The sequence below is a fragment of the Oncorhynchus masou genome, chromosome 24, assembly GCF_036934945.1.
Source record: "Oncorhynchus masou masou isolate Uvic2021 chromosome 24, UVic_Omas_1.1, whole genome shotgun sequence".
NCBI lineage: Eukaryota > Metazoa > Chordata > Actinopteri > Salmoniformes > Salmonidae > Oncorhynchus > Oncorhynchus masou.
In genome coordinates this window covers 82,278,102-82,305,934 of record NC_088235.1, presented here as the reverse complement: position 1 = coordinate 82,305,934, position 27,833 = coordinate 82,278,102, and the positions used below count along the sequence as shown (strand labels likewise).

Sequence of the window (27,833 nt, the reverse complement as noted above, 5' to 3'; positions counted from 1 at the left end):
CCTCACTGCACTCACACAGGTGACAGGAATAATATACATGGTCAAGGTTCAACTGGATCTGCTATGGATTGGCATGCTGCTTATTAACATGACATGGTAATAAGGGTCGTACTACTGCAGTTAAACGAGTCCTGGTTGAAAACTCAAGGTTAGCTGGGATTACCATCTGTCAATCAATAGCTGGTGTGAGCCAATGGAAACTCTTTGATGCGGCAGGCATGCAGACAGGGAGCTTCCATAGGCCTGAATAATGAGGTGATTGACAGTGTTAATGATGTGATAATTCCTCCCATCATGCATTGAGAAGCCTAATTTCACCTCGCAGTAGGATAATAAATCACAGACGATCCATACTGATTTCTACCCCCCTTACTTCTCCCTCTCTGTCTCCTATCAGGACGAGTGTCGGAACTTCATGAAGGTTTTGCTGAGTCGACAAGGAGGTCTGTTTGTATGTGGGACCAATGCCTTCAATCCGCTGTGTGCCAACTATACTGTGAGTACCTACAGAACGCACGCACACACACATACACCATCTCTCTTACTCAAACAGCAGTCATTACTGCTTCGGGAAGCTGAGCACATCTCTACCTGTCAGCAGTTCAGTCATGCATCAGAGTTTAATGATTGGTGCGTCATTGATAAATGGACTATGATTTTTCCTGGAACCTAGAGCTCAATCACAAACACCATTAGGCATATTGCTTACTTGCACATTTACATCTTATTTGCCTCATTTGTTCAATACCTAAGGCAGAGAGAGACCGAGGCCCTTAGCAAGGCAACAAAGGCCTGCTTTCCTCAGATATCGGTTGCTGTTGTACAATGCTTACACTTGTATGGGGAGCTTGCAGATTGTTGGGTTCTGAAAATATGAAATATACTTATTCATGTCACTGAGGGAGAAAGGGGACTGTATAACGTTTACATTCTGTCCGGATATGTGGGACGAAAAGAGACACAGTCTGGTAGGAGTCAACATGCCAGCCGTGAGTTGGGGAGGAGTGAGCAGAAGTCAGGTCAGATGACGTGAGGAAGAACAGATATCACTAAGGTTCTGTCTAGCAGCAGAGATGCATTGGCTGCTCAGATGTGTAGGAGGAGGCTCAGCATAGGAGGTAGGGTTAAATATCAGTGCTTGTGTGAATGTGTTTTTTGTCTTATGCAGCCGTATGACCCAATCAGGGAATAACCATGGTTTGAGCTTTATTAAGGGTCCGTGAAATGTTATAAGGTTCATTTATAACCTAACAAGATGATCAGAGTACAGAGACGAGGGCTGGGAGAGTGTGAGCCAGAACTGAAGAGGAGGCTGAACTGAGGAGGAGGCTGTGCTTATGATGAATCTGGATGGTTAGTTTCTTCCCCTCTGGTGAAACCCAGCCAGGCCAGTTGGAAGGAAAACGCTAAGTGGTTGTACTGCTCATGTACCTGGAGCTGCTCACCACCCGACCCACTCTGTCCTGAAAGGGGATCAGACGTACCCCATTTACCTGTTCCATATCACAACCACATCCTTGCTCTGCCAATCAGACAACAACAGAAAAGTGTGCATAAATATGAATCATTTGCTCAGTCGGTTTCTCAACGTTCCTCCAGAATATCTATTAGCAGAGAGGGAAACGGGGAGGGAGAAAGGAGGAGGTGGATGGGGGGGGTCCAGTTTCACCATCAAAGGCTTTCAAATAAGTGATATGTTCAGTCTGTCACGTCTCCAACATACCAGCACACTGACTCCCTCCTCTATACCTGGCCCATTATCTCTGGCTGTTAATGACACTAAGCAGTGCAACCTGCGCTGGGCTGACGTGCTCAGGGCTTCTCCTGGGACTAGTTAGCAAACCTAGGCTTTATTTATAGCTAGTTTTAATGACAACCGCAGTATTTCATTTATTTAATTAATTTTCAATCGGTGATGGTGTGTCTGTGTGACGATTTCGCCTGTGGTTGTTTAGCTGCATGCGTTTCAAAAGGTTGTGTTTGTGTGTATTTGTTCCATTTGCATAATTGCAGAGGGTGAATAATAATATTGTGAATATTTTATAATATATGCTAATTGCCATACTCTGTGGGCATGTACAGGTAACTACCAAAATAATGGAAACACTTGAGTAAATGAGGGTTTAGAAAGTATATTGAAAGCAGGTGTTTCCACACAGGTGTGGCTCCTGACTTAATTAAGCAATTAACACCCCATCATGCTTAGGGTCATGTATAACAATTTTGGGCAGGCCATTATTTTGGCTACTATGGCTATGCCCCCATAGGATGACAATGCCCTCATCAACAAGGCATGTGTGGTCACTGAATGGTTTAATGAGCATGAAAATGATGTAAACCATATGGCATGGTCATCTCAGTCACCCGATCTCAAACCAATTGAACACCTATAGTATGAGAGATTCTGGAGTGGCACCTCAGACAGCGTTTTCCACCATGGAGTTCCAGAAACAGCATTGAAGCTGTACTGGTTTGTGGTGGCCCAACGCCCAATTAAGACACTTTATGTTGGAGTTTTCTTTATTTTGGCAGTTGCATGTATGTTTACTGTATGTGAAGATGAACTTCACTCTGTTTTCCAGCAACATTATATAGTATAGTGAACTGTTTGCGCGTGTTCTTTCCAGGGAGACACTCTGGAGATGGTGGGAGAGACAGTCAGTGGGATGGCCCGCTGTCCCTATGATCCTAAACACGCCAACGTGGCTCTGTTCGCAGGTTTGGAAACACTCATTGCTTTAAACACCTCATTGTGTAGCTGCAGTAGTTCCCAGTCATCACACAATCTTTGGTCGTGGTTGAAACAATAGGAAACCTTTATTGCACATTACTGAGCAGTAGAAATAGAGGGATTTGTCCACTCTGTACTAGAGGCTCTGTTGCACAACTGTAATTAATCTCTAATGTACTTATACATTGTTCATTGATCAACAGTCGAATGCATTGAGTTGTGTAATGTAATGTCAAACTACCTTCTGCGATGTTCTATGCTGTGATATGAGCTGTTATTATGCTGTGTTATGAGCTGTCACTATGCTGTGTTATGAGCTGTCACTGCTGTGATATGAGCTGTCATTATGCTGTGATATGAGCTGTCATTATGCTGTGTTATGAGTTGTCATTATGCTGTGTTATGAGCTGTTACTATGCTGTGTTATGAGCTGTTACTATGCTGTGTTATGAGCTGTCACTATGCTGTGTTATGAGCTGTCACTATGCTGTGTTATGAGCTGTCACTATGCTGTGTTATGAGCTGTCACTATGCTGTGTTATGAGCTGTCACTATGCTGTGTTATGAGCTGTCACTATGCTGTGTTATGAGCTGTCACTATGCTGTGTTATGAGCTGTCACTATGCTGTGTTATGAGCTATTCCCATTGTATCTGTGTGTTTTTTGCCAGAGGGGAATCTGTTTACGGCCACTGTGACGGACTTCCTGGCGATAGACGCTGTGATCTACCGTAGCCTGGGGGACAGTCCTGCACTCCGCACAGTCAAACACGACTCCAAATGGTTCAGAGGTACTTCCACGTGTATTTATTTGTGTGTGTGCGCGTGTGTGTGTGCATCTGTGTGTGTATGTGTCCGCCTGCGTGTGTGAATTTGTTTGTATTTGTTTGTGTATGTTGCCTCTGTTGTTAGAAGGCTCTGTTTATGTCCACATCACTTACTATCAGGATCAATATCTGTGTCAGACTCACTGCATTGCCTTAGTCAGCAGCATCCCTGCTGAGGTCAGAGGATCCAGGGCTGAGAGATCAGGTCTGCTCTGTGTCTATATGTGGCTGGATGGCCTGAGTAGTATTCAGTAGGAACCAAACAATAACAGGTTTTGAAACTGACAAAGAAAATGAGCCTCCTCAATTTAAAAAAAATAATTCTCAAAGTGTATGCCTGCTTAGCAACGCTGGTGTTTGTGTCTGGGATTAGGGAGTTATCTGACTCGGTCTCTTACAGCTCTATGGAGATGTGTTTGTTGTGTAACATGGTCCTCTCCCATCCTTTGCAGAGCCCTATTTTGTCAGTTCAGTGGAATGGGGTCCTCACATCTACTTCTTCTTCAGAGAGATGGCCATGGAGTTTAACTATCTGGAGAAGGTACGAGACAAAATGGTAAAGCTTTGGACACGCCCCTCTGTGTCGTGTGTCTGCCTGCCTGGATGTTCCATCTCATGTTATTATTCAAATGTCAATACCAGCCTGGTACTTCTGAGGATCTTTCCCCCTGTATCTGTGCTGTTTGATATCTAGACGGGAAAAAGCTTTTTCAAAATCGCTCCAAATGGCATCAGTCATATCAGAGTGGAAATACGTGCTCATGCAAAAAAATATGACCATAGCAAGAATCCTTTTTATCTAATAAATTAGCAATTCACATTTGGTGGAAATGTGCTAGCGCAGGCATTTTGTGCTGCATGTTTGCAGGGCTCACAGTAAGTGGATACTTACACTGTACCACAGTAGTTTGGGGTGAGATGGTCCAAAGAAGCAGTTTTCAAATGCACTGACGTTTTCATGAAAACTAGATCTTAATTTGACCATTTTAAAACAATGTGTCAAATGTGGAATCATGCATCGCAAATACTTTACATTTTTATGAGTTCACCCAAGGGCTAAAAAGGTTTTTATCTTCATTTTGAACGATTGTTCTGACTTAAATCTGTCAAACTTTATTATACATTCTCCATGAGTATGATCCCATGAATATTGCAACCACTAAATCTACTGTGTGAAATATGTGTGCTTCCAACTGACCCAGCATGGAAAACTCTGTGCATAGTCATTGATGTGTAGTATGGTGCGAGTTCATTGACTGTTCTATCTGTTCCACGTGCTTGCGTGCACGTGTGTTCAGGTACAGGTGTCTCGGGTGTCTCGGGTGTGTAAGGGGGACCTGGGTGGCTCTCAGAGGGTGTTGGAGAAGCAGTGGACGTCGTTCCTGAAGGCCAGACTGAACTGCTCTGTCCCTGGAGACTCCCACTTCTACTTCAACCTGCTCCACTCCACCAGCCCTGTCATCAGGATGCACGGCAGGGACATCATCCTGGGAGTCTTCTCCACCCCCGCCAACAGGTACACACACACCGGCAGACTGACAGAGGTCCCTGAAGAGAGGGAGATGGTTAGGGCTTATGGGGGAAGATACAGCTCTCGATTAGGCGGAACACATTTATTTGCTTCATGGGTTTGCTTTTAGAGAGGAAGACAGTTAACAGATTGGAGTGATGAAATAGAAAGAAAAGGAATGAGGGATGCTGCCGGGTAAGAGGAGGAGTAGATGAGGTTGACGATGGCTGCAGAGAAAGCATGAGGGAGCACAATAAACAGACTTAACAGCACAAGAGAGTAGACGAAATATGTGTCTCCTGTGTTATATACCATATATCATGCAGAAGTTTCAGGCTACCGTGTGTGTGTGTGTGTGTGTGTGTGTGTGTGTGTGTGTGTGTGTGTGTGTGTGTGTGTGTGTGTGTGTGTGTGTGTGTGGTGAATACAGAGCAGACTCTAATAGGAATTCAACACAGGTCTCCCATGCAGATGAGCCAGCAGGATGCCTATCAGCAGAGAGCAAACCTCAACTAATGCCAGCTCTAATAACATCCTCTACTCATAATGGCTGCTGTTGTGGCAGCCAGGAGAGGAAGAGAGAGGAGGAGGAAGAACCCCTCAAACCCATTCAAGGACAAGGAAGTCAATAATGGGAAACATCTGCAGCGCTACCCCCCGCCACCCTTTAAGAGTTAAAACTGTTTCATCAGCTGTATCTTATCTTTGGGCTGGGGGGATGGGAGGGCTGGGAGGGATGGGAGGGCTGGGAGGGATGGGAGGGCTGGGAGGGATGGGAGAAGGATGGGGGCTAGATGGGAGCGGTGCACCTGCAGAGAGAGATGGATGGTTTATACAGCGCCAACAACAGCTTACAGATAACACTGTGACCAGCGTGTCAGGGAGAGGCCCAGCTGAACACACACTACCTGCCTAGGCACCGCGCCGCCACTGTGCTCCATTATAAATCAGAGAGAGAGAGCGAGAGGGAGAGCGGTACGCTGTAAACCTCCCCAACACCGTGTGGTCCGCTGCAGCATACTTTTAAAGCTCTTACCAGACATATTGCTTTTGCCGGTTGCGTGTGGTGAGCACCGCAGGGAAGAGGGTTTGGGAAATCTGGAGTGGCCATTTTGAGATAGTGTATCATCTCCCGCATGTGCACATTTGCTACCAGTGTGGGAATTGTGGAAAAAGAGCTCTGGTTTAAGAGTTTCCCACCAGCATCCCTCAATGTTTGCTTGTTATTAATTATTTTATCATGCCTACAAAGCCAGGATAGAGTTTACAGCCCCATGAAGCTTCCTGGTCTGTGGCATTAGCTAGCTAGCCTAGCAACTACACCAAATCCTCCTTGGTTGACTGGTTGACAGTTCAGTGTGTCCACCTCTCCTACCTCTGGTCTTTCCTGTCTGAGGGGATGAACAGTAGGCTTGGGTTTCTTCTAAGCGCCTGATCTTTCTCACTGCACTGCACAGCCCAGCCAAACCTCCCGGAGCTGCAGGAGGTCAGGGATCTATAGGAGCAGTGGGGGCTATGAGAGGAGGATATGAGAGAGCCTCTGAGCCTGCAGGTAAAGGGGAGGGGTACTTTTTATAGCGGCAGGATAGAGAGACAGACTATTTGAGAAGATAACATGGTGGTGAGCCAAGCCCGGCTAGGCTATGCTATACACTAGCCTGGGGCTAGGCTACTTGGCTACTGTGCAAGGTGGGCTTAGCAGTACTAGACATGGCCTGAAAAGATGGTGCCTCGGCTGGAGAAGTTCCTCCAGGGAAGAGCAGGGCTCTGGGGTGAGTTAGTCACGTATGCTGCTTTTTGTTTTTCAAAACTTGGCACCGAGGCTCCAACGCTGCGTACAGAGCCCTCAGCGCACCGTAGGCTACAATAGCCTACATCGACTTTCCCTCCATTTCAGAGGGAAACAGCTGTGAAGCGAGCTGTAGCCTATTGCGTGTTTATGTGTCTGTTATTAAAGGATGTGAAACGATGTTGCGTATGAATTACAGGGGGCAGTTTGAAGAAGCAAATCCCATTTGAAACATCCTTGCTTTCTCTGTTAAATCTTACTAGATGCTGTTTAAATCAAACAGGCAATAGCAGATGACCAACAGCAATTTGGGAATATTGACTAATTGCCCCCCTGATGGCCCATCAGGTGTCGATAGGGGCTCTTAAAGTATTCAGATGATTGGTTAGAATAATCGTTCAGAACACACACACCTAGCCTATGGTCAATCAGCACACAGTTGTCTGGACACTTTCCAGGTCAGTCACATTCTGTCTTCTTTTCATATCAAAAACTAATGCAACTGGTAGTCTATTAATAGGCTACAGTCAGACTTGACATATTGGTGCCAATCACTAGTATCCTAATACTCCTCCAATGTATGGAGCGATTCGGTGTGCTGCTGACAAGTTTGAGGGAATCGGCCAGATCACGCCTCAGTGCCTTACTGAAGGCACTTCCTATCCAACATATGCTGTCTGAGTCTGGTTTTCAATGAAATACCCTAGGCCTAGTTTTATTATTGATAATAATATTATATTGCAAATTGTAAGAAAATAAATCACTACCAGGTTAAAATAACTTTTCTTTGTTTCTTCTAGACTATTGAATATGTGCATTTTTTCCTATATTACTTAATTAATGTATTAGTAAACTTACGGATTAGGCTAGTACATTTTTCAAGTAATCCTCCTTATTCTGTCTACAAGGAAGGAAATGAAAGGATTGCATATAATTTCTGTTCAATCACATGCAGCTCAGATACTATATCTTTGTCTATAAAAATATATAGCCTGTTTTCAGTCACCCGGGGTGCCCCACCAGCCAGCCGTGAGCACGTGGACGAAAGAGTCGCCTACGAAGGAGTTCCGCTTCTTCTGCAGCATTCACTGTAATACATAACGCTTTGTGGCGGTGCTTCGGAGTTAGTCAGAGCAGGGGGCCCTCTGGAGACCCAGCCTCATAGGAGCCATTAGGATGACATGGTGTCAGAGGAAGGCGTCTCCAGTTGACAGGAGAGCAGTGAGGCTGTGCCACCAGGGAGATGCGGTGGCAGTCACAGCTGGATACCTCCCCTGGGCCCTGGGTTGAGGCAGGAGATGAATAAATACTTGGTCCTTACCAGGTGGAGAGACAGAAAAAGGTGGAGAGACAGAGAGACAGAGAGGTGGAGGGAGAAAGGGAGGGGTGGAGGGACAGAGAGAGGTGAAGGGGCAGAGAGAGATGAAGGGGCAGAGAGAGGTGGAGGGGCAGAGAGAGGTGGAGGGGCAGAGAGAGACGGAGAGAGAGAGAGCTGGAGAGACAGAGAGAGACGGAGAGACAGAGAGAGACGGAGAGACAGAGGTGGAGGTAGAAAGGGAGGGGTGGAGGGACAGAGGGAGATGGAGGGACAGAGAGAGGTGGAGGGACAGAGAGAGGTGGAGGGACAGAGGGAGGTGGAGGGACAGAGGGAGGTGGAGGGACAGAGGGAGGTGGAGGGACAGAGGGAGGTGGAGGGACAGAGAGAGGTGGAGGGACAGAGAGAGGTGGAGGGACAGAGAGAGGTGGAGGGACAGAGAGAGACTGAGAGACAGTGATAGACAGAGACAGAGAGGTGGAGAGAGAGAGGTGGAGGGACAGAGAGGTGGAGAGACATAGAGAGACATAGAGAGGTGGAGAGAAAGCGGATAAGAGAAGTATAGAAAGACAAAGCAGAAAGGTTGAAGAAGGTAAATGTGTGTGCAGAGAGGGGGAAGAGACATAAAATATGTAAAGACCCAGGTGAATAAAATAAACAATTCTCTCATCTTTCCTTGAACCTTGGCCTAGACTGAAGAACTCATTCCCCTCCACTGGCCTCCATCAGCTGTCATGCTATAACCGGAGCTGGGCTATAGAGAGCTGTCAGTCTGCTGGTTAAACTGTGAGGGTGTGGTTTGGCATGAAGTCTGACCCCTCCACCGCCTCCTACAGCCTGTACTGACTGTCAGTCAACCCTTCTCACTACACATCAAATTTGAACGTCCTTTATTTGCACAATTCAACAGCTGTACATAGCCAAACTGATGCCAATTCATTTCAAACAAATGAGCAAAGAGAGATCAGAAGAAAAACAGAGGATGAGGTGATGAGAGAGCAAGAAAGAGCAGAGAGAACAGAGAAATTAAACAGGGAGAGAAGAAGGAGAAGAGGACAGACTACAGAAATATAGAGGCAAAGGCAGGGAAGGCTGCCAGGCAGTTGGAGAGAGGTTGACCTGGTCAAATTATGTATTAGGTTAGCATGTAACCCTGCTGGAAAATGCCTCTGGTTTCTCAGCAGAGAGAGGCTAAACTCAGACAGCTTACCCAAACAAACAGTTCTCAGAGATCCCTGGATACCTACTCCAGCAGGCCTAGGGGCACAGGGGCAGCGCAGGGAGAGAGCCCATAAGCCCATCTGTGGGTTTGTGTCAAGACCTGAGCACAGGCACTACTTGACCTTAACACTGGAGCAACGGAGTGTTGGAGGGAGCAGCAAAGTGAGAGTGAGAGAGCCTTTCTCTCTGCTGCTTTCTCTTTGTCCCCCTGTCTCTGCAGTGCTCTCTCACTTTCTCTCTTTCTCCCCCTCTCTCTGCAGTGCTCTCTCACTTTCTCTCTTTCTCCCCCTCTCTCTGCAGTGCTCTCTCACTTTCTCTCTTTCTCCCCCTCTCTCTGCAGTGCTCTCTCACTTTCTCTCTTTCTCCCCCTCTCTCTCTGCAGTGCCCTCTCACTTTCTCTCTTTCTCCCCCTCTCTCTGCAGTGCTCTTTCACTTTCTCTCTTTCTCCCCCTCTCTCTGCAGTGCTCTCTCACTTTCTTTCTTTCTCCCCCTCTCTCTGCAGTGCTCTCTCACTTTCTCTCTTTCTCCCCCTCTCTCTGCAGTGCTCTCTCTCACTTTCTTTCTTTCTCCCCCTCTCTCTGCAGTGCTCTCTCACTTTCTCTCTTTCTCCCCCTCTCTCTGCAGTGCTCTCTCACTTTTTCTCTTTCTCCCCCTCTCTCTGCAGGGCTCCCTCACTTTCTCTCTTTCTCCCCCTCTCTCTGCAGTGCTCTCTCACTTTCTCTCTTTCTCCCCCTCTCTCTGCAGTGCTCTCTCACTTTCTCTCTCTCTCTCTGCAGCTCTCTCTCACTCACCCTCTCACACCCTCTCTCCCTCTCTTTCTCCCCCCTCTCTCAGGGTGTAGTGTCAGAGTTAGGAAAGGGAAAAGAGAGTAGGCGTGAAGTGCTCGGCAGGAACTGAGTCACTCCCTAAGGTTCACTTTGTGCTGTACCAGAGAAGTCCTCACTCAACAGACTCACACAACTTCTTAGCAAAAACATGAGGTCTCAAAGGGAAGAGAAGCTCTCGGAGCAGGAGAGAAAGAGAGACGCTAGTATTCACCCACTGTTGTCCTGACATGGCTCTCTCTCTCTCTCCATCTCTCTGGTGTACACCTCCATTAACTACCACACTCAACACTACAGTAACAGTATTGTAGCGCTTCGTTCAGTGTGGGGGGACTTAGCTTCTTTTCACAGCAGATGTTCCATTCTGGGTCAAGAGTTCAATAGGAGTTTAGCAACAACCAAGGTGTGCAAGCATTTTACTGGAACATGCTGTGTGGTCTCTACAGTATTTCCACTGAGTATTTCCTCATTTGTTGACTACTTATTTCCTGTGTATTCCCGGATTCTAACACACAACTTCCATTTTGTATGCCAACTTCAATGTCATTCAGGATATAAGCTTTATTGTCCATTTTTATATATATATTTTAAATTCAACCTTTATTTAACTAGGCAAGTCGGTTAAGAGCACATTTCTATTTTCAATGATGGCCTACCCCGGCCGAACCCGGGCCAATTGTGCGCCGCCCGGACTTCCAATCACTGCCGGTTGTGATACAGCCTGGATTTGAACCAGGGTCTGTAGTGCCGCCTCTAGCACTGAGATGCAGTGACTTAGACCGCTGCTCCACTCTATCCACCCCTGCCTTATCCAATGTATCTGGTTCTCTCTCTGTAGCATCCCTGGTTCGGCTGTGTGTGCGTTCGACATGGAGCAGCTGGCTGGGGTGTTTGATGGGAGATTCAAGGAGCAGAAATCACCTGAGTCTATATGGACCCCTGTTCCTGACGAGCTCGTTCCCAAGCCAAGGTACAGTATTGCCTTACCTGGCAATCATCTCCTGGCTCATTTTGATGTACTCTATGTGAGTCTAAAGTGTAAGAGTGTAAGACACCATTAACTGACCACAGATAACACTGAAATGGATCAGTAAGGGGGAGCCTGTGCCTCAGTATGGGGGAGCCTGTGCCTCAGTAAAAGGGAGCCTGTGCCTCCGTAAGGGGGAGCCTGTGCCTCAGTAAGGGGAAACCTGTGCCTCAGTAAAGGGGCAGCCTGTGCCTCAGTAAAGGGTCAGCCTGTGCCTCCGTAAGGGGGAGCCTGTGCCTCCGTAAGGGGAGCCTGTGCCTCAGTAAAGGGGAGCCTGTGCCTCAGTAAAGGGGAGCCTGTGCCTCAGTAAGGGTCAGCCTGTGCCTCCGTAAGGGTCAGCCTGTGCCTCAGTAAAGGGGAGCCTGTGCCTCAGTAAAGGGTCAGCCTGTGCCTCAGTAAAGGGTCAGCCTGTGCCTCCGTAAGGGGAGCCTGTGCCTCCGTAAGGGTCAGCCTGTGCCTCCGTAAGGGGGAGCCTGTGCCTCAGTAAAGGGTCAGCCTGTGCCTCAGTAAAGGGTCAGCCTGTGCCTCCGTAAGGGGGAGCCTGTGCCTCCGTAAGGGGGAGCCTGTGCCTCAGTAAAGGGGAGCCTGTGCCTCAGTAAAGGGGAGCCTGTGCCTCCGTAAGGGTCAGCCTGTGCCTCCGTAAGGGGAGCCTGTGCCTCCGTAAGGGTCAGCCTGTGCCTCAGTAAAGGGTCAGCCTGTGCCTCAGTAAAGGGTCAGCCTGTGCCTCCGTAAGGGGAGCCTGTGCCTCCGTAAGGGGGAGCCTGTGCCTCAGTAAAGGGGAGCCTGTGCCTCAGTAAAGGGGAGCCTGTGCCTCAGTAAAGGGTCAGCCTGTGCCTCAGTAAGGGGGAGCCTGTGCCTCAGTAAGGGGAAGCCTGTGCCTCAGTAAGGGGAGCCTGTGCCTCAGTAAGGGGAAACCTGTGCCTCAGTAAGGGGGAGCCTGTGCCTCAGTAAGGGGAAGCCTGTGCCTCAGTAAAGGGGAGCCTGTGCCTCAGTAAGGGGAAACCTGTGCCTCAGTAAGGGGGAACCTGTGCCTCAGTAAGGGGAGCCTGTGCCTCAGTAAGGGGGAATCTGTGCTAAACCCTGTATTTCACCCTCCTCCAACAGGCCAGGGGGCTGTGCTGTCCAGGGTTCCAGGTTCAACTCATCCAATGGTTTCCCTGATGAGATGCTGAACTTTGTGAAGACCCACCCCCTGATGGACGAGGCCGTGCCCTCACTGGGACAGAGGCCCTGGATCGTCAGGACCATGGTCAGGTGAGGCTCTGTGATCGCATCAGTGGACATCACAGACTCAGAACTAGGAAACCTTTCGCACACTTTTTTTTATTTATTTTACCTTTATTTAACTAGGCAAGTCAGTTAAGAACAAATTCTTATTTTCAATGACGGCCTAGGAACAGTGGGTTAGAATGACAGATTTGTACCTTGTCAGCTGGGGTTTGAACTTGTAACCTTCCGGTTACTAGTCCAACGCTCTAACCACTAGGCTACCCTGCCGCCCCAGACATCCTGTGCTCTTTCCCTGCATCCTGTGCTGTTTCCCTGAGACTTGTACACTTGTATGGCTTCATACCATTAGACACCATAGGAGTCTACTGCCATGTCTCAGGGCAAACTCATACACATACACACATATTTGCATGGACACAAATTAGCCTCTGGGCTGGTTCTCCTTCTGTTTATGCCGGTCAGTTGATCCGCTCGCTGTGAGAGTTTGCTACAGGAGGCAAGCAGCTGGGATGCATCAAACTACAATGGCCACCAGCCGAGCTAGAGGGAGGAGACTATTACTGTGACAAGTTGTATGTGGAATATGAATTACCCAGTGGAACGACTTCTTCTATTTTAGAACAATGACTCATATACACAGGACTTGTGTAGTTCAGCTACGGTGCTGTTGTTTCAAGACAAGTCCATTCATCTGAATGATATTAATGACTGCTCTTGGTAATTAGTTCTGTATATAAATTGGATGACTATTTTACTGTGTAAATTTCACTTAGTGAATGACCGTAAGAGGTATGCAGATTGGTTGTGTCCCAAATTGAGCCCTAGACACTACCCTATTTGATAGGACCATGTAAACTTAGTTATTGTAACATAAGCTCCAATATGCCGTTTGATAGGCTAGATGGAACTATCTCTATATTGCTAACTCAAATCCTGTCAGATCAACGCAATAGCCTATTGGTTAATCAGGACACGGGGTCAAGAGAGGATTGGGTGAAAAACACAGTGTCTCTATATCATCATCTTGTCTTCTTCCCCTTAGGTACCAGCTGAATAAGATGGTGATGGACACGGAGGCTGGCCCCTACAGAAACCGCACAGTGCTCTTCCTGGGCTCCAGCCGGGGGACCATCCTCAAGTTCCTGATCGTCCCCAACCGGGACAACACCGTGTCCAGCAGCAATGTCTTCCTGGAGGAGCTGGAGGGCTTCATCCCTGACAAGTAAGGGTTAACAGGTTACAGACAGTCTCTAATGGGTGCTGTTGTGATGGTCTTATTAATTATCTCTAAGTGTTTCACTGTAACACATGCATGGGACCGCAGGGGGGGATAGGAAGCAAACAGATGGGGTATTACTTGGTTATCTTTCAATGAGCCCAATTAGAAATGTTTAAGCAAGAGTCTCCTAACTGGAGCTATGGCAGCGGTGCTGCTAATTGTGCCCCCTGATCTATTCTCTGCTCAGACTGAGGGGAAAACGGGGCTCATTTACTGTAGTAAGAAACACTGTAGCACAGCAGCACAAACCTCGTTGGCAGGTGAAAGGAGGTTAAAACCGTTACTTCCCACCCTTCAAAACAACGCATTCATGTAGGCGTCAATGTGAGGTTCCATTCCACCAACAACTAAATGGGGAGCAGAGGAATCAGATCAGAGGGCAGATGAGTTAAGGCTGCAGCAATAGTGGTGGTGGTGTCGGTGTGTGAGTGTGTTTGGGGGTGATTTGCTGTGCTGTGATAGTGGTGTGGCTGTGAGCCTGGTATAGGGGTGTGTGACAGGGCTTGCAGTCACCCTCACAGCAGGGAGCCAGCTAATCAGGAGAGAGGGAATGGAGTAATCAGATCAGCCTTCTCCCAGCCTGCCCTTCCTTAACCCCAGACTAACTCCCCTAATGGGCCCAGGGTAGATAGACGGCCCCCGCCACCATCGCAGGGGCAACGGGAACACATCACAGATAGAGATCCTCAAAGCCCAAATTGTTTTTTGATTGGCTGTCTGACATAATGATTATATTTCATATTTTCGACCTGGTAATGAACCATGAAATGACCCGGGGGAAACGGAGAGATTAATGGGCCACACTTTCATTATTTCTCAACCTGTCTCCATTTTACTTATTTTGTTTACTTATTTAGTTGTTCTTTCTCTCTCTCGCTCTCTTCTCCCTCCCCATCACTCGCGCTCTCCTTCCGTCAGTCTGGTTTCTCACATAGTTTGTTTGCTGTGAGGTATGACTAACAACTTGATACTGTAGTGTGTGATACATTTCCCCTAATGACTCCTCAGCTGCGAGCCATGTTTATTACCATAAACCATCTAAATAAGCCCATGCAGGAGTGAACATATGTATATAAATATATATAAATCCAGCCTACAAAGGCAGGTGTTTGGATAATATGGAAGTGCTAAGTACCAATTAGAGCCCATGCCGGGTGTAGCTGGTGGCTTTGATGCCCATCCAACCCCAGGCCTCAGTCATCAGCCATCAACACACTGCATACTAAAGATGACACTGTGACAAAAGGCTTCTGAAGGCCTTTTACTGCTTTCACTTTGATTGTTGTGCTTTTAGTCATAAACTGGTTTGAGTTATACTTAATGAAGCAGTGATGTGTTGTGTTGATATGATGTGCAGTGAGATCATGTAGTGTTGTGTTCAGTTAGTGTGTGATATGATGAGATCAGCTAGACCTCATCATGGTGTGATGCGGCTTAGCCGACTGTGTGTTGTGCAATAAGGCAACACTCTCACTGTCTCTCTGTGTGTGTATGCGTTTTTAGGTGTGGGGAGGACTCTCCGCAGGCGAGGCAGTTGTTGTCCCTGACTCTGGACTGGGTGAGCCAGTCTCTGCTGCTGGCCTTCCCCTCTTGTGTGGTCAGGGTCCCTGTGGCACGATGCCAGCTCTACTCACGCTGCATGAAGTAAGTCACACACATCACACACACCTTTCATCTCCACACACACACATCACACACAACTTTCAGCTCCACACACACGCACACACACCCCTCACCCACACCTCTGTAGCCCACACACACCTCTCAGCCACACCTCTGTAGCCCACACACCTCTCAGCCACATACAGCATATCTGTAACACATCCTAAGCCCCGCCCACTACCAATCATTACAATCACACCTTTAGTCAGGCCCTAAACCATCTGCCAACTTATACAGCCTACCCTCGGTGCACCAAACTACTTTACCACATCCCCAAGCGCTCTTCGACAAATCAGTAAATCTATTCGGCACAGTACATGCACATACACACACACTAACACACACACACACACACACACACACACACAGACGTCTTACTCTCTTGCTCTTTGGCCTTGCTGACGACTCACCACTGAGTCGTATTGCCTTGATGCCAACAGACTCTAAACCTAGTGAGGCGTGACATACAGTAACGTATATGTCAAACATGTAAATGTGTTCAATGAATCCATGGTGTCTCTCTGCCCTGGGTGGTGCATCACTAAAGACTGTATTTACTCTGTTTATCTCCAGGAACTGCATTGCCTCCAGGGACCCCTACTGTGGCTGGACCAGAGGAAGCACCTGCTCCTTCCTCAGGCCCGGGACCAGGTGAGGTGCTGGGGGGGAACGAGGGCACAGCACTGGCCTCTGTCTGGTTCCATGTCTGGTCCCTGTCTGCTATCGACCTGCCCCGTGTCTGGCCTGTACCTTTGTCTTGTTTCTGTCTGGCATCCGTTTGACCTCTGTTGTATCTATACCTGGTCTCTGTCTGGGTCTCTGTCTGGGTCTCTGTCTGGGTCTCTGTCTGGGTCTCTGTCTGGGTCTCTGTCTGGGTCTCTGTCTGGGTCTCTGTCTTGGTCTCTGTCTTGGTCTCTGTCTTGGTCTCTGTCTTGGTCTCTGTCTTGGTCTCTGTCCGGGTCTCTGTCCGGGTCTCTGTCCAGTTCTCTGTCTAGTCGATGCCTGGACCACCTTGGTTGCTGTGACACTCTCTATTTATACTGAGTGTTATGCCTAAGCTCTGACAGAGCCTACAGTTATAAGCCTGCAACACAAGCTGTGGCTAGGCAAACATGTCCTCATTTAGTTATCCTGTCAGAGCGAGCTGTGTACATTTATTCATCCAGGAGATCTGCTATTGCCATTGTGTGTTCACAACAATGCTGCATTCTTCAACACAGCTTGATATCCATAGCTGGGTGTACATCTTTGTCAGGGTTGCGTTGCTCTTGTACGCCTGCCACAGAACGATTCCTGGCTGTCTTGGCAGCTCACCTCTTGTTCTGGGCTGTAAACCTTCCCACTCCCTCCCGCTCTGCCTCACGTCCGCCCAGCCCAGTGAAATCAAATCTCTTTTTAGAGAGGCAGCTTATTGAATTATGTGTGCAAACACAGGTACAGTGCCAGCAGTTACAGACAACAGAGCCTTAAAGAGCACCTTATGGCCTCACCGTTATACAATTAAGGGCCCTGTGTTGTGATTTGATTTAGCAAGGGCGGTCAACCTGTCCATTGATCCTGTATCAAGTGATGTTCTCGTTTGAGGATAAATTCCATTTGGAAAAGTGAAAACGATGCTGGGTGATGAAAAAACTCTCCATTGTTTGCAATGTAAGACTGTAACATGGACTATATTGGAACAAAGATAATTAGGATCTTACTGATTAGTATATCTGTTGATATTGTTTTATTACTGTAGGTGTTTTGCGTCTGTTTATTAGCCTTCATATTTCCTTCAATTATAACTGTACCTGTAATCTGGTCTCCTTTAGACTCGGGGACAATAAATCCTTAAACTTATTCACATTCTCACCATTAAGGGTATTGTGACAAAACGTTGCCTTCTTTCCCAGCTACACTAAAGATTACAGCCTGCAGCCTTCATTTACCCAACACAATATACCCTATGAGGGTGAGCAATATATAACCCTCCAACCACTCCAGTGTAAACTTACTTCTCAAAGTTATTCTCAGGCAGTGAAACACTCAGTTGGCCTTTTTGTTGTTTGGGGCTTTTCAACTAATTGTATAGCTGGAGACGCATCCCAGTGAGCTATCTCTGGTTGTGGCGATGCAGCCTTCCCTCTAGCCTTGAGCACTTCCCATGTTTAAATTACCTCATTGGAAGAACAAACTGCTGTTATTTCTCCTCTTTAGAGGACCTTTATGGTATTTATTTTATTGTATTTTACCTTTATTTAACTAGGCAAGTCAGTTAAGAACCTTGTTAGCTCATGGATTAAAACTTGCAACCTTTCAGCTGGTAGTCCAACGCTCGAACCTACCCTGCTGTATACATTCACAGTCTAACTAGCTGATGTTGCTGTCTCCATGGGAGGTCAATGCGTTTGGTCTGGTCTCACTGCTGTTGGAACTCACCCATTTTTTAAAATGTATTATAATTTTTTGTTGTTGAATTTTACCCCTTTTTCGTGGTATCCAATTGTTTAGTAGCTACTATCTTGTCTCATCGCTACAACTCTCAGGAGAGACTAAGGTTGAAAGTCATGTGTCCTCCGATACACAACCAAGCCGCACTGCTTCTTAACACAGCACCAATGTGTCAGAGGAAACACCGTGCACCTGGCAACCTTGGTTAGCATGCACTGTGCCCAGCCTGCCACAGGAGTCGCTGGTGCGCGACGAGTCAAGGATATCCCTACCGGCAAAGCCCTCCCTAACCTGGACGACGCTAGGCCAATTGTGCGTCGCCCCACGGACCTACCGGTCGCGACCGGTTGCGACAGAGCCTGGGGGCGAACCCAGCTGGCACTGCAGTACAGCGCCCTTAGCCACTGTGCCACCCGGGGGGCCCTGGAGGCCCTGGAACTCACCCATTTTAATTGAATTTTAATTTTGTCACTTCATCATATAATGTCAAAGCCCCTTTTGATTTTCCAAGTTCTCCTATTAAAAAAGTAGAAATGGTAAATTAATTTTTAAGTACGAATTGAAAGATCCAGACCAGCTTTCAGAGTGGGGGGTATACAATACAGTATTATTTCTCTCAACTCCACACAAAAAAAGCATTCCTGTCCTTTGCTGGTACAATGTTTTGTTTACCTGAGAAAAGCAGAGGTTTCTGTCAGTGACCAAAGCTTGCAGTAGGCCTATGTATTGTTTATGTGTGAATTGATAAATGATCGTCTTTCCCCTCTTCCAGACTGCCGTTCGAGCAGGACATAGAACATGGGAACGTGTCCCACTTGGGCGACTGTGATGGTAAGAGAAGTGTTTCTTTCTGTTTATTGCCATCCTGTAATGTTAAGCTGTATTTGTGTTGATTCAGTGTTTCTTACATAACTGCCAACTCTAGGGTAGAACATCATACACTACATTTTACATTTAAGTAATTTAGCAGACGCTCTTATCCAGAGCAATTAGGGTTGAAAGCCTTGCTCAAGGGCACATCAACATATTTCTCACCTAGTCGTCGCTGGGATTTGAACTAGTGACCTTTCAGCCCAGTGCTCTTAACCTCTATGCTACCTGCCGCTTCTACTGCTGTCTAGCTCCATATTATCATTAATAATCAATCAAATGTATTTTATAAATCCCTTATTGCATCAGCAGTTGTCTCAAAATTCTATACAGACCCAGCCTAAAACCCCAAAGAGCAAGCAATGCAGATGTAGAAATCCCCATGTATGTTTTACCCATATTTGTTTTCTCCTCTGTTTACTCTTACTTTTAGCAATGTTCAGAAGCTCTCTTTTTCCTCTTCTGTAGCTTTGCTTTGTAGTTGTTTCTACTTCTGGTTAATTATTATGCGTCTCTGGGTATCCTCGCCTTGATGTTTTCCTAGTTGCTTTCTGATATGAAAATGATGGCGGCACAGCAAAGCAAAGCGATCCCTCAGACAGAAATCTCCTCGGCTCCCTGGCTCTTTTGATCCCACCGCTACTTCTGATGAGGCATTCGTGCAAATGAATCCTCCGCCTCTTCAAGTTCTCCAAGTTCATCTGCCATGCACCTGGAGAGCCACAAAGATCAATATTACATAAGTCTTCAGAGGGGCTGTTTGAAGATGCTCCCTCACCCCTGGAGCCCTCTGCACCACCCTGGACCCTGATCACTGTCTGTCTGGGGGTGCTAGTCCGGTGGCTTATGACTCTTCCCCTAAACTTGCTTGACCCTGTGTCGGTCAGTATACATAAAGGTGCATTAGCCTCAGCACCCAGCGTCTCTTTGAGGATGTTGCCAGGATTCTCCCATCTGATCTGTCTTAGATAATGGTTCTGATACTGACATGAGAAACGCGTGGCAGTCCTGACTACTGCTGACAAAGGTGGTGTTGGTTGTCACAAGATGAATGGTGCTGAATAGCCCTGTGTATGCTTGCCAAAAGGATGCGCAAGCATCATATCAGCTGCCAGAATCATTAAGCTCTGTGCCTTAGAAAGTGATGAACTTGTGCTTCAATTTCTTCCTCTGTCTGATATTGATGCTATTTTAGTTTTTACAGCACATAGCTTCCCCAGTGTAAAACACTCAGATGGTCTAAACAGATCTCTGAAGCCATCAACCTACTCAATAGACAGTCTGAAGAAGACAAAAAGCTGCAAGTAGAAAATAAATCAGTTATGACTTTCATCATTCAGTGTTACTATTTGAAACCTGTGAATTGTCACATCAGTCCATCACACACACACACACACACACACACACACACACACACACACACACACACACACACACACACACACACACACACACACACACACACACACACACACACACACACACACACACACACACACAGGTGTGAGTCTGCAAAGCTCTGAGGTAGATTAGACAGAAGAATCTCAGCTGAGTCCATATACCTCTATCTGACATATCCCACCTGTCTGAATATCCAGCAGGCAGATAGAAGAGAGCCTGCTATGCTCCATCCATCTCTCTATGGGGTAATGCAACATTCATCACCCTCTCCCTCCCTCCTCCTCACTCTTTCTGAGTGAGGGAGCATAGCTGGGCTCTGCAGCTCCTCAGTGGTGACACTGCACACGGCCGAAGCCACAGCCAAGTGCAAACCAGACCACACTCCCTCCCCCCAAGCCAGGCCTGTCGGCGACCCACAGAGGGAGATGGATGGACAGCTCTGATAACTTGCCTTTAACTGCCTCTCCCTCTCCTTAGCCAGAGAAAAGTAGCCGCATGAAGGAAAGGAGGGGGAATCGATTTTCATCTGCTCTTTTGGCTCGATTTGAGTCAAATAAATATCAGGAGTGAAGGAAGATGGTGATGAAGGGGTGAGGATGGAGGCGTGGCAGAGCTTGGGGTCCTGGACAGGGCCGCAACAGATGGAGTGAGGAGGCTACCGCCGTCTCTGGTGTCACCAAGTTGTCAATGCTCCTGTTACCGACAGCGTGACGAGGCAGTAACTCTGCCAGGTGACACATGGAGGCTGCCTGCTCCTACTCTCTCACCTTGCTTTTTCTCCCACCTCTTTCGCTCTCTTTCTCACTCTCTCGCCCTCTACCTCAACTTCTCCCTGTGTAGTATCAAAGGTTCAGTGCATGTACACTATATCCCATGGTGGTCTACCGCAGCCCAGTCCAAGATAAGAGAGCAGCGGTCGCTGTCCCTCTTCCTTTACACATCAACACAGAGATCTTCTTCAGAGATCAGGACAGGAGCTTGTTATGCCTGTCTCCTCTAAATCAGGCCTGATCAAAGCAGATGTAGACAACACAGCTTTTAATTGAGCTGACCTGTGGTGAAGGGCTGCTCAGTCAGTTGAGTCCAATCAGAGGTGTGTGTGTGTGTGTGTGTGTGTGTGTGTGTGTGTGTGTGTGTGTGTGTGTGTGTGTGTGTGTGTGTGTGTGTGTGCGTGCGTGCGTGCGCGCGCGCGTGCGTGTGTGCGTTTTTGCATGCGCTTGGCTCTATCCTACCTCGCATCAGGCCCACAGCCTACAACTCAATCACTCTGTCCCCAGAGCTTCCTAAGCCTACTGCTGGATGTATACTTCTAATCATGTTTACATTGAGCCCAGTCAGTTCTGAAACCTCCCCTAAACATGTCAGGTAATAAATTCCAGAGGTGTAAAAACAATAATGAGCAGGATTTATCTGTGGTGTCAACGGATGGTCTAACATGTCAGCTCCACTTACCAGCGTTTATTGCCCCACACGGCCGCAGAGTTCAGGTTTTCCAGGTCGTGACCTGCCTGGCAGGAGTATTGGTTTCAGCAGGGTAAGCTCGGCTAAGTGTTGGGCTAGACTTCAACCGTCTACTATTTCATTTGTTGTAAGGGACCTTTAGCTCTCGCAAAATGTTAAACAAAGTCAATAAGAAAAGGCTAGAACCCTAAAGTGATGCCCCAGCTAACAATTCTAGGGAGAGGGAATGTTTTTGTAATGTAATCCCTAATGTTTGAGTGTCCAGTTTTCCGTTAGTTATGGGAACATTCTATCTACAGTTGAAGTTGGAGGTTTACATACACCTTCGCCAAATACATTTAAACTCAGTCTTTCACTTTTCCTGACATTTAATCACAGTATAAATTCCCTGTCTTAGGTCAGTTAGGATCACCACTTTATTTTAAGAATGTGATGTGTCAGAATAATTGTAGAGAGAATGATTTATTTCAGCTTTTATTTCTTTCATCACATTCCCATTCCCAATGGGTCAGAAGTTTACATATACTCAATGAGTATTTGGTAGCATTGCCTTTTAAAATGTTTAACTTGGGTCAAACATTTTGGGTAGTCTTCCACAAGTTTCCCACAATAAGTTTGGTGAATTTTGGCTCATTCCTCCTGACAGAGCTGGTGTAATTGAGTCAGGTTTGTAAGCCTCCTTGCTTGCACACGTTTTTTAAGTTCTGCCCACATATTTTCTATGGGATTGAGGTCAGGGCTTTTTGTGATGGCCACTCCAATACCTTGACTTTGTTGTCCTTAAGCCATTTTACCAGAACTTTTGAAGTATGCTTGGGGTCATTGTCCATTTGGAAGACCCATTTCGGACCAAGCTTTAACTTCCTGACTGATGTCTTGAGGTGTTGCTTCAATATATCCACATCATTTTCCTGCCTCATGATGCCATCTATTTTGTGAAGTGCACCAGTCCCTCCTGCAGCAAAGCAACCCCACAACATGATGCTGCGTGCTTCACGGTTGGGATAATGTTCTTCGGTTTGCAAGCCTCCCCCTTTTTCCTCCAAACATAACGATGGTCATTATGGCCAAACAGTTATATTGTTGTTTCATCAGGCCAGAGGACATTTCTCCAAAAAGTATGATCTTTGTCCCCATGTGCAGTTGCAAACCGTAGTGTGGCTTTTTTATGGCGGTTTTGGAGCAGTGGCTTCTTCCTTGGTGAGCGGCCTTTCAGGTTATGTCGATATAGGACTCGTTTTACTGTGGATATAGGTACTTTTGTACCTGTTTTCTACAACATCTTCACATGGTCCTTTGCTGCTGTTCTAGAATTGATTTGCACTTTTCGCACCCAGGTACGTTAATCTCTAGGAGACAGAACGCGTCTCCTTCCTGAGCGGTATGACGGCTGCGTGGTCCCATGGTGTTTATACTTGCGTACCATTGTTTGTACAGATGAACGTGGTCCTTCAGGCGTTTGGAAATTGCTCCCAAGGATGAACCAGACTTGTGGAGGTCTACAAAAAAAAATCTGAGGTCTTGGCTGATTTTTACAAAAAATCACATGATGTCATGCAAAGAGCCACTGTGTTTGAAGGTAGGTCTTGAAATACATCCACAGGTACACCTCCAATTGACTCAGATGATGTCAATTAGCCTATCAGAAGCTTCTAAAGCCATGACATAATTTTAGAGAATTTTCCAAGCTGTTTAAAGGCACAGTCAACTTAGTGTATGTAAACTTCTGACCCACTGGAATTGTGATACAGTGAATTATAAGTGAAATAATCTGTCTGTAAACAATTGTTGGAAAAATGACTTGTGTCTTGCACAAAGTAGATGTCCTAACCGACTTGCCAAAACTATAGTTTGTTAACAAGAAATTTGTGGAGTGGTTGAAAAATTAGTTTTAATGACTCCAACCTAAGTGTATGTAAACTTCCGACTTCAACTGTATGTTAGCAAAAACCTTCTGAGAACATTTTAAACATGTTTTCGTGTTGAAGTTAGGAGAACATTCCCTTAATGTCAAACAGAACTTATCTAGAATGTAGTTAATGTTCTCAGAATATACAGTATTGATGACTCATTTCATGTGTCTGTCACGCCCTGACCTTAGAGAGACGTTTTATTTCTCTATTTGGTTAGGTCAGGGTGGGATTTGGGTGGGCATTCTATGTTTTCTATTTCTTTGTTTTTGGCCGAGTGTGCTTCCCAATCAGAGGCAGCTGTCTATCGTTGTCTCTGATTGGGAATCATACTTAGGCAGCCTTTTCCCCACCTAATGTTGTGGGTAATTATTTATTTTCTGTGTGTGTTTGTGTGCGTCACGGTTGCATCACGTTCGGTTTCTGTTTACCTGTTGTTTTTGTGAATGTTTCACTTTATTAAAAGATGTGGAATTACATGTACACTGCGCTTTGGCTCATCTATGACAGGGAGTTTGAAAACAGTGAACGTGACAGAATTACCCACCACAAAAAGACCAAGCAGCGTGCGACAACTTGGAGGATGAGCTGGACCGGGGAGGAGATTATGGCATTGGACAAGACCCGGTCACGGAAGCCCGAGGCAGCACCCACATTTTTTTGAGGGGGAGGCACACGGGGAGATTGGCAGAGTCAGGGTTTAGACCTAAGCCAACTCCCCGTGCTTACCATGGGGTGCATGTGACCGGTCAGGTACTGTGTTATGCGGTGATGCACACTGTGACTCCGGTGAGCATTCACACGCCGGTGCACTCTGTGCCAGCGCCCCGCATTTGCTGAGCAAAAGTGGGCATCCAGCCAGGACGGCTTGTGCCAGCTCTACGCACGAGACCTCCAATGCGCCTCCACGGCCCAGTGTATCCAGTGCCTGCTCCACGCACCAGGCCTCCAGTATGTCTCCCCAGCCTGGTAAGCCCTGTGGCAGCTCCACGCACCAGGCTTCCAGTACGTCTCCTCCGTCCGGTGAGACCTGTTCCGGCTCCACGTACGAAGCATCTAGTGATGATCCATGGCCCGGAGCCTCCAGTGATGATCCATGGCCCGGAGCCTGTAGTGATGATCCATGACCCGGAGCCTGTAGTGATGATCCATGGCCCGGAGCCTCCAGTGATGATCCATGGCACGAAGCCTCCAGTGATGATCCATGGCCCGGAGCCTGTAGTGATGATCCATGGCACGAAGCCTCCAGTGATGATCCATGGCCCGGAGCCTGTAGTGATGATCCATGGCCCAGAGCCTGTAGTGATGACCCCATGCCCGGAGCCTCCAGTGATAATCCATGGCCCGGAGCCTCCAGTGATAACCCATGGCACGAAGCCTCCAGTGATAATCCATGGCCCGGAGCCTCCGGTGATGATCCATGGCACGAAGCCTCCAGTGATGATCCATGGCACAAAGCCTCCAGTGATGATCCATGGCCCGGAGCCTGTAGTGATGATCCATGGCACGAAGCCTCCAGTGATGATCCATGGCCCGGAGCCTGTAGTGATGATCCCATGCCCGGAGCCTCCAGTGATAACCCATGGCACGAAGCCTCCAGTGATAATCCATGGCCCGGAGCCTGCAGTGAACATCCAGGGCACGGAGCCTCCAGCAACGGTCCCCAGTCCGGAGCCTCAAGCGACGGTCCCCAGTCCGGAGCCTCTGGGCGACGGTCCCCGGTCTGGAGCTTCCGGGCGACGATCCACGTTCCGGTTTAACGGAAGAGGAGGGCTCAGCGTGCGGAGTGGGGCCTACGTCCCGAACCAGATCCGCCACCGAGGATAGATGCCCACCCGGACCATCCCCTATAGAGTCAGGTTTTGCGGCCGGAGTCTGCACCTTTGGGGGGGGGGAGGTACTGTCACGCCCTGACCTTAGTGAGCCGTTTTATTTCTCTATTTGGTTAGGTCAGGGTGGAATTTGGGTGGGAATTCTATTTGTTCTATTTCTTTGTTTTTGGCCAAGTGTGGTTCCCAATCAGAGGCAGCTGTCTCGTTGTCTCTGATTGGGAATCATACTTAGGCAGCCTTTTTCCCACCTAATTATTTATTTTCTGTGTGTGTTTGTGTGCGCCACGGTTGTGTCACGTTCAGTTTCTGTTTACCTTTTTTTTGGTGAAAGTTTCACTTTATTAACTCTTGATACTACCCATCCCGGATCCGGGATCGTGAATACAGCCTCAGGCTCATTAGCACAACGCAACGTTAACGATTTCTGAAAATCGCAAATGAAATGAAAATAATATGCCTGCTCTCAAGCTTAGCCTTTTCTTAACAACACTGTCATCTCAGATTTTCAAAATATGCTTTTGAACCATAGCAAATCAAGCATTTGTGTAAGAGTATTGCAAGCTAGCTTAGCATTTTGCGTAGCATTTAGCACGCAACATTTTCACAAAAACCAGATAACCAAATAAATAAAATCATTTACCTTTGAAGAGCTTCGGATGTTTTCAATGAGGAGACTCTCAGTTACATAGCAAATGTTCAGTTTTTCCTGAAAGAATCCTTGTGTAGGAGAAATCGCTCCGTTTTGTACATCACATTTGGCTACCGAAACGAACCGAAAATTCAGTCACCAAAACGTCAAACTTTTTCCGAATTAACTCCATAACATCGACCGAAACATGGCAAACATTGTTTAGAATCAATCCTCAAGGTGTTTTTTCACATATCTCTTCATTGATATGCCGTTCGTGGAAGCCTGCTTTCCCCTCAGAATCCCATGGAAAAATACCAGCAGCTGAAAATGACGCACCAATTTCGACGGAGGACACCGGGCGGACACCTGGATAATGTGGTCTCTTATGGTCAATCTTCCAATGATATGCCTACAAATACATCACAATGCTCCAGACACCTTGGGGAAATGATAGATAGGGCAGGCTCATTCCTGTCGCATTCACAGCCATATAAGGAGACAATGGAAAACAGAGCCTCAAAAATCCTGCTCAATTCCTGGTTGCCGTTTCATCTTGGTTTTGCCTGTAGCTCCTGTTCTAGGGCACCCACAGACAATATCTTTGCAGTTCTGGAAAATTCAGAGTGTTTTCTTTCCAAAGCTATCAATTATATGCATAGTCGAGCATCTTTTTGTGACAAAATATCTTGTTTAAAATATCTTGTTTAAGAGTTTCAAGAGGTTTAAAACCTGATGGGGCTCGGGGAAATACTGCCCCCTTTGGATGAATTGTGTGCCCAAAGTCAACTTTAAAAAAAACTGTCAAAAATTGCTAATATATGCATATAATAATTATTATTGAATAGAAAACACTCTAAAGCTTCTAAAACCGTTCGAATTATGTCTGTATGTAAAGCAGAACTCACAGGGCAGCCATTCTCCCAAACTCTCTCTCTCTCCTAAGAAAGTTGCTCCAACATTGACGTCATCGCCCCCACCCTTCCCAACCAGCTATGGATCTGGGAACAGTTTCTATTTCTTCAGCGCGCTCTCGTCTTTCAATGAGACGTGGAACGGAGAAAATAGCATGAGCTTTGACTGCTTGGCGGGCAAAATATTGAGGTGTCACGAGTTTTCAGGTGCGCGCTCTGTGAAAAGGGTCTTTTTTCCCAGCTTGGCTGAAGAGAGTTCGTTATGTTTGATTTAATCGCCAATTGTTTTGTACGTTAAAAACATCCTAAAGCTTGAGTCTGCACTTAGTTTGACCAGTTTAGTCGACATATAATATGTAAATTTGAAGTTTTGATGCGCAATTTTCGTGATCAGAAGTTCTTTTTGGGGTAATTCACCTGAAGATGTTAGCTTTTGCTAATACAAAGACACACCAACAGCAACCAAACGTTATATTAGGTAAGTATAACTCCTTCCACGACATTCTTGTTGAAGACCATCAAAGGTAAGGGAATATTTATGTTATAAAATTGTATTTTTGTCGAATCCAACATAGTAGAGAAATAATGCTAATGGCTGAGCGCCGTCTCAGATTATTGAATAGTGAACGAATTCTGTAACGTTAAAAATAAATGTAACACAGCGTTTGCATTAAGAAGAAGTGTATCTTTCTAAATATATGTAGAACATGTATATTTAGTCAAAGTTCATGATGTTTATTGCTGTTATCTGGCGTTAGCTGCCGGAGATATTTATAATTCCTCCGGTCATTTTTGCTGCATTTTTTGAACATGGCTCAATGTAAATGGAGATTTATGGATATAAATTGCATATTATTGAAAAAAACATAAATGTACTGTGTAACATGTGCTATTACTGTCATCTGATGAAGATTTTCAAAAGGTTAGTGAATTATTTTTCTTTTAATCCTGCGTTTGTGATTGTGCTATTTTG

The 27,833-nt window shown here is 46.7% G+C and overlaps 1 protein-coding gene across 2 annotated transcripts in view; it reads left to right on the top strand.

Annotated features, from left to right (window-relative positions):
* Positions 1 to 27,833, top strand: part of sema6bb (sema domain, transmembrane domain (TM), and cytoplasmic domain, (semaphorin) 6Bb) — a 148,857-nt gene that overhangs the window by 90,676 nt on the left and 30,348 nt on the right. Inside the window, exons 6-16 of one of the 2 annotated variants that reach the window (XM_064935237.1) lie at positions 398 to 496; positions 2,628 to 2,718; positions 3,402 to 3,521; positions 4,010 to 4,098; positions 4,862 to 5,073; positions 11,055 to 11,186; positions 12,348 to 12,497; positions 13,516 to 13,695; positions 15,256 to 15,396; positions 15,988 to 16,065; positions 18,617 to 18,675. In XM_064935237.1, the coding sequence (XP_064791309.1) occupies positions 398 to 496; positions 2,628 to 2,718; positions 3,402 to 3,521; positions 4,010 to 4,098; positions 4,862 to 5,073; positions 11,055 to 11,186; positions 12,348 to 12,497; positions 13,516 to 13,695; positions 15,256 to 15,396; positions 15,988 to 16,065; positions 18,617 to 18,675 (1,351 nt within the window). Of the gene's footprint in view, positions 1 to 397; positions 497 to 2,627; positions 2,719 to 3,401; positions 3,522 to 4,009; positions 4,099 to 4,855; positions 5,074 to 11,054; positions 11,187 to 12,347; positions 12,498 to 13,515; positions 13,696 to 15,255; positions 15,397 to 15,987; positions 16,066 to 18,616; positions 18,676 to 27,833 lie in introns of both variants that reach the window. The other variant, XM_064935236.1, reaches the window with a different exon arrangement.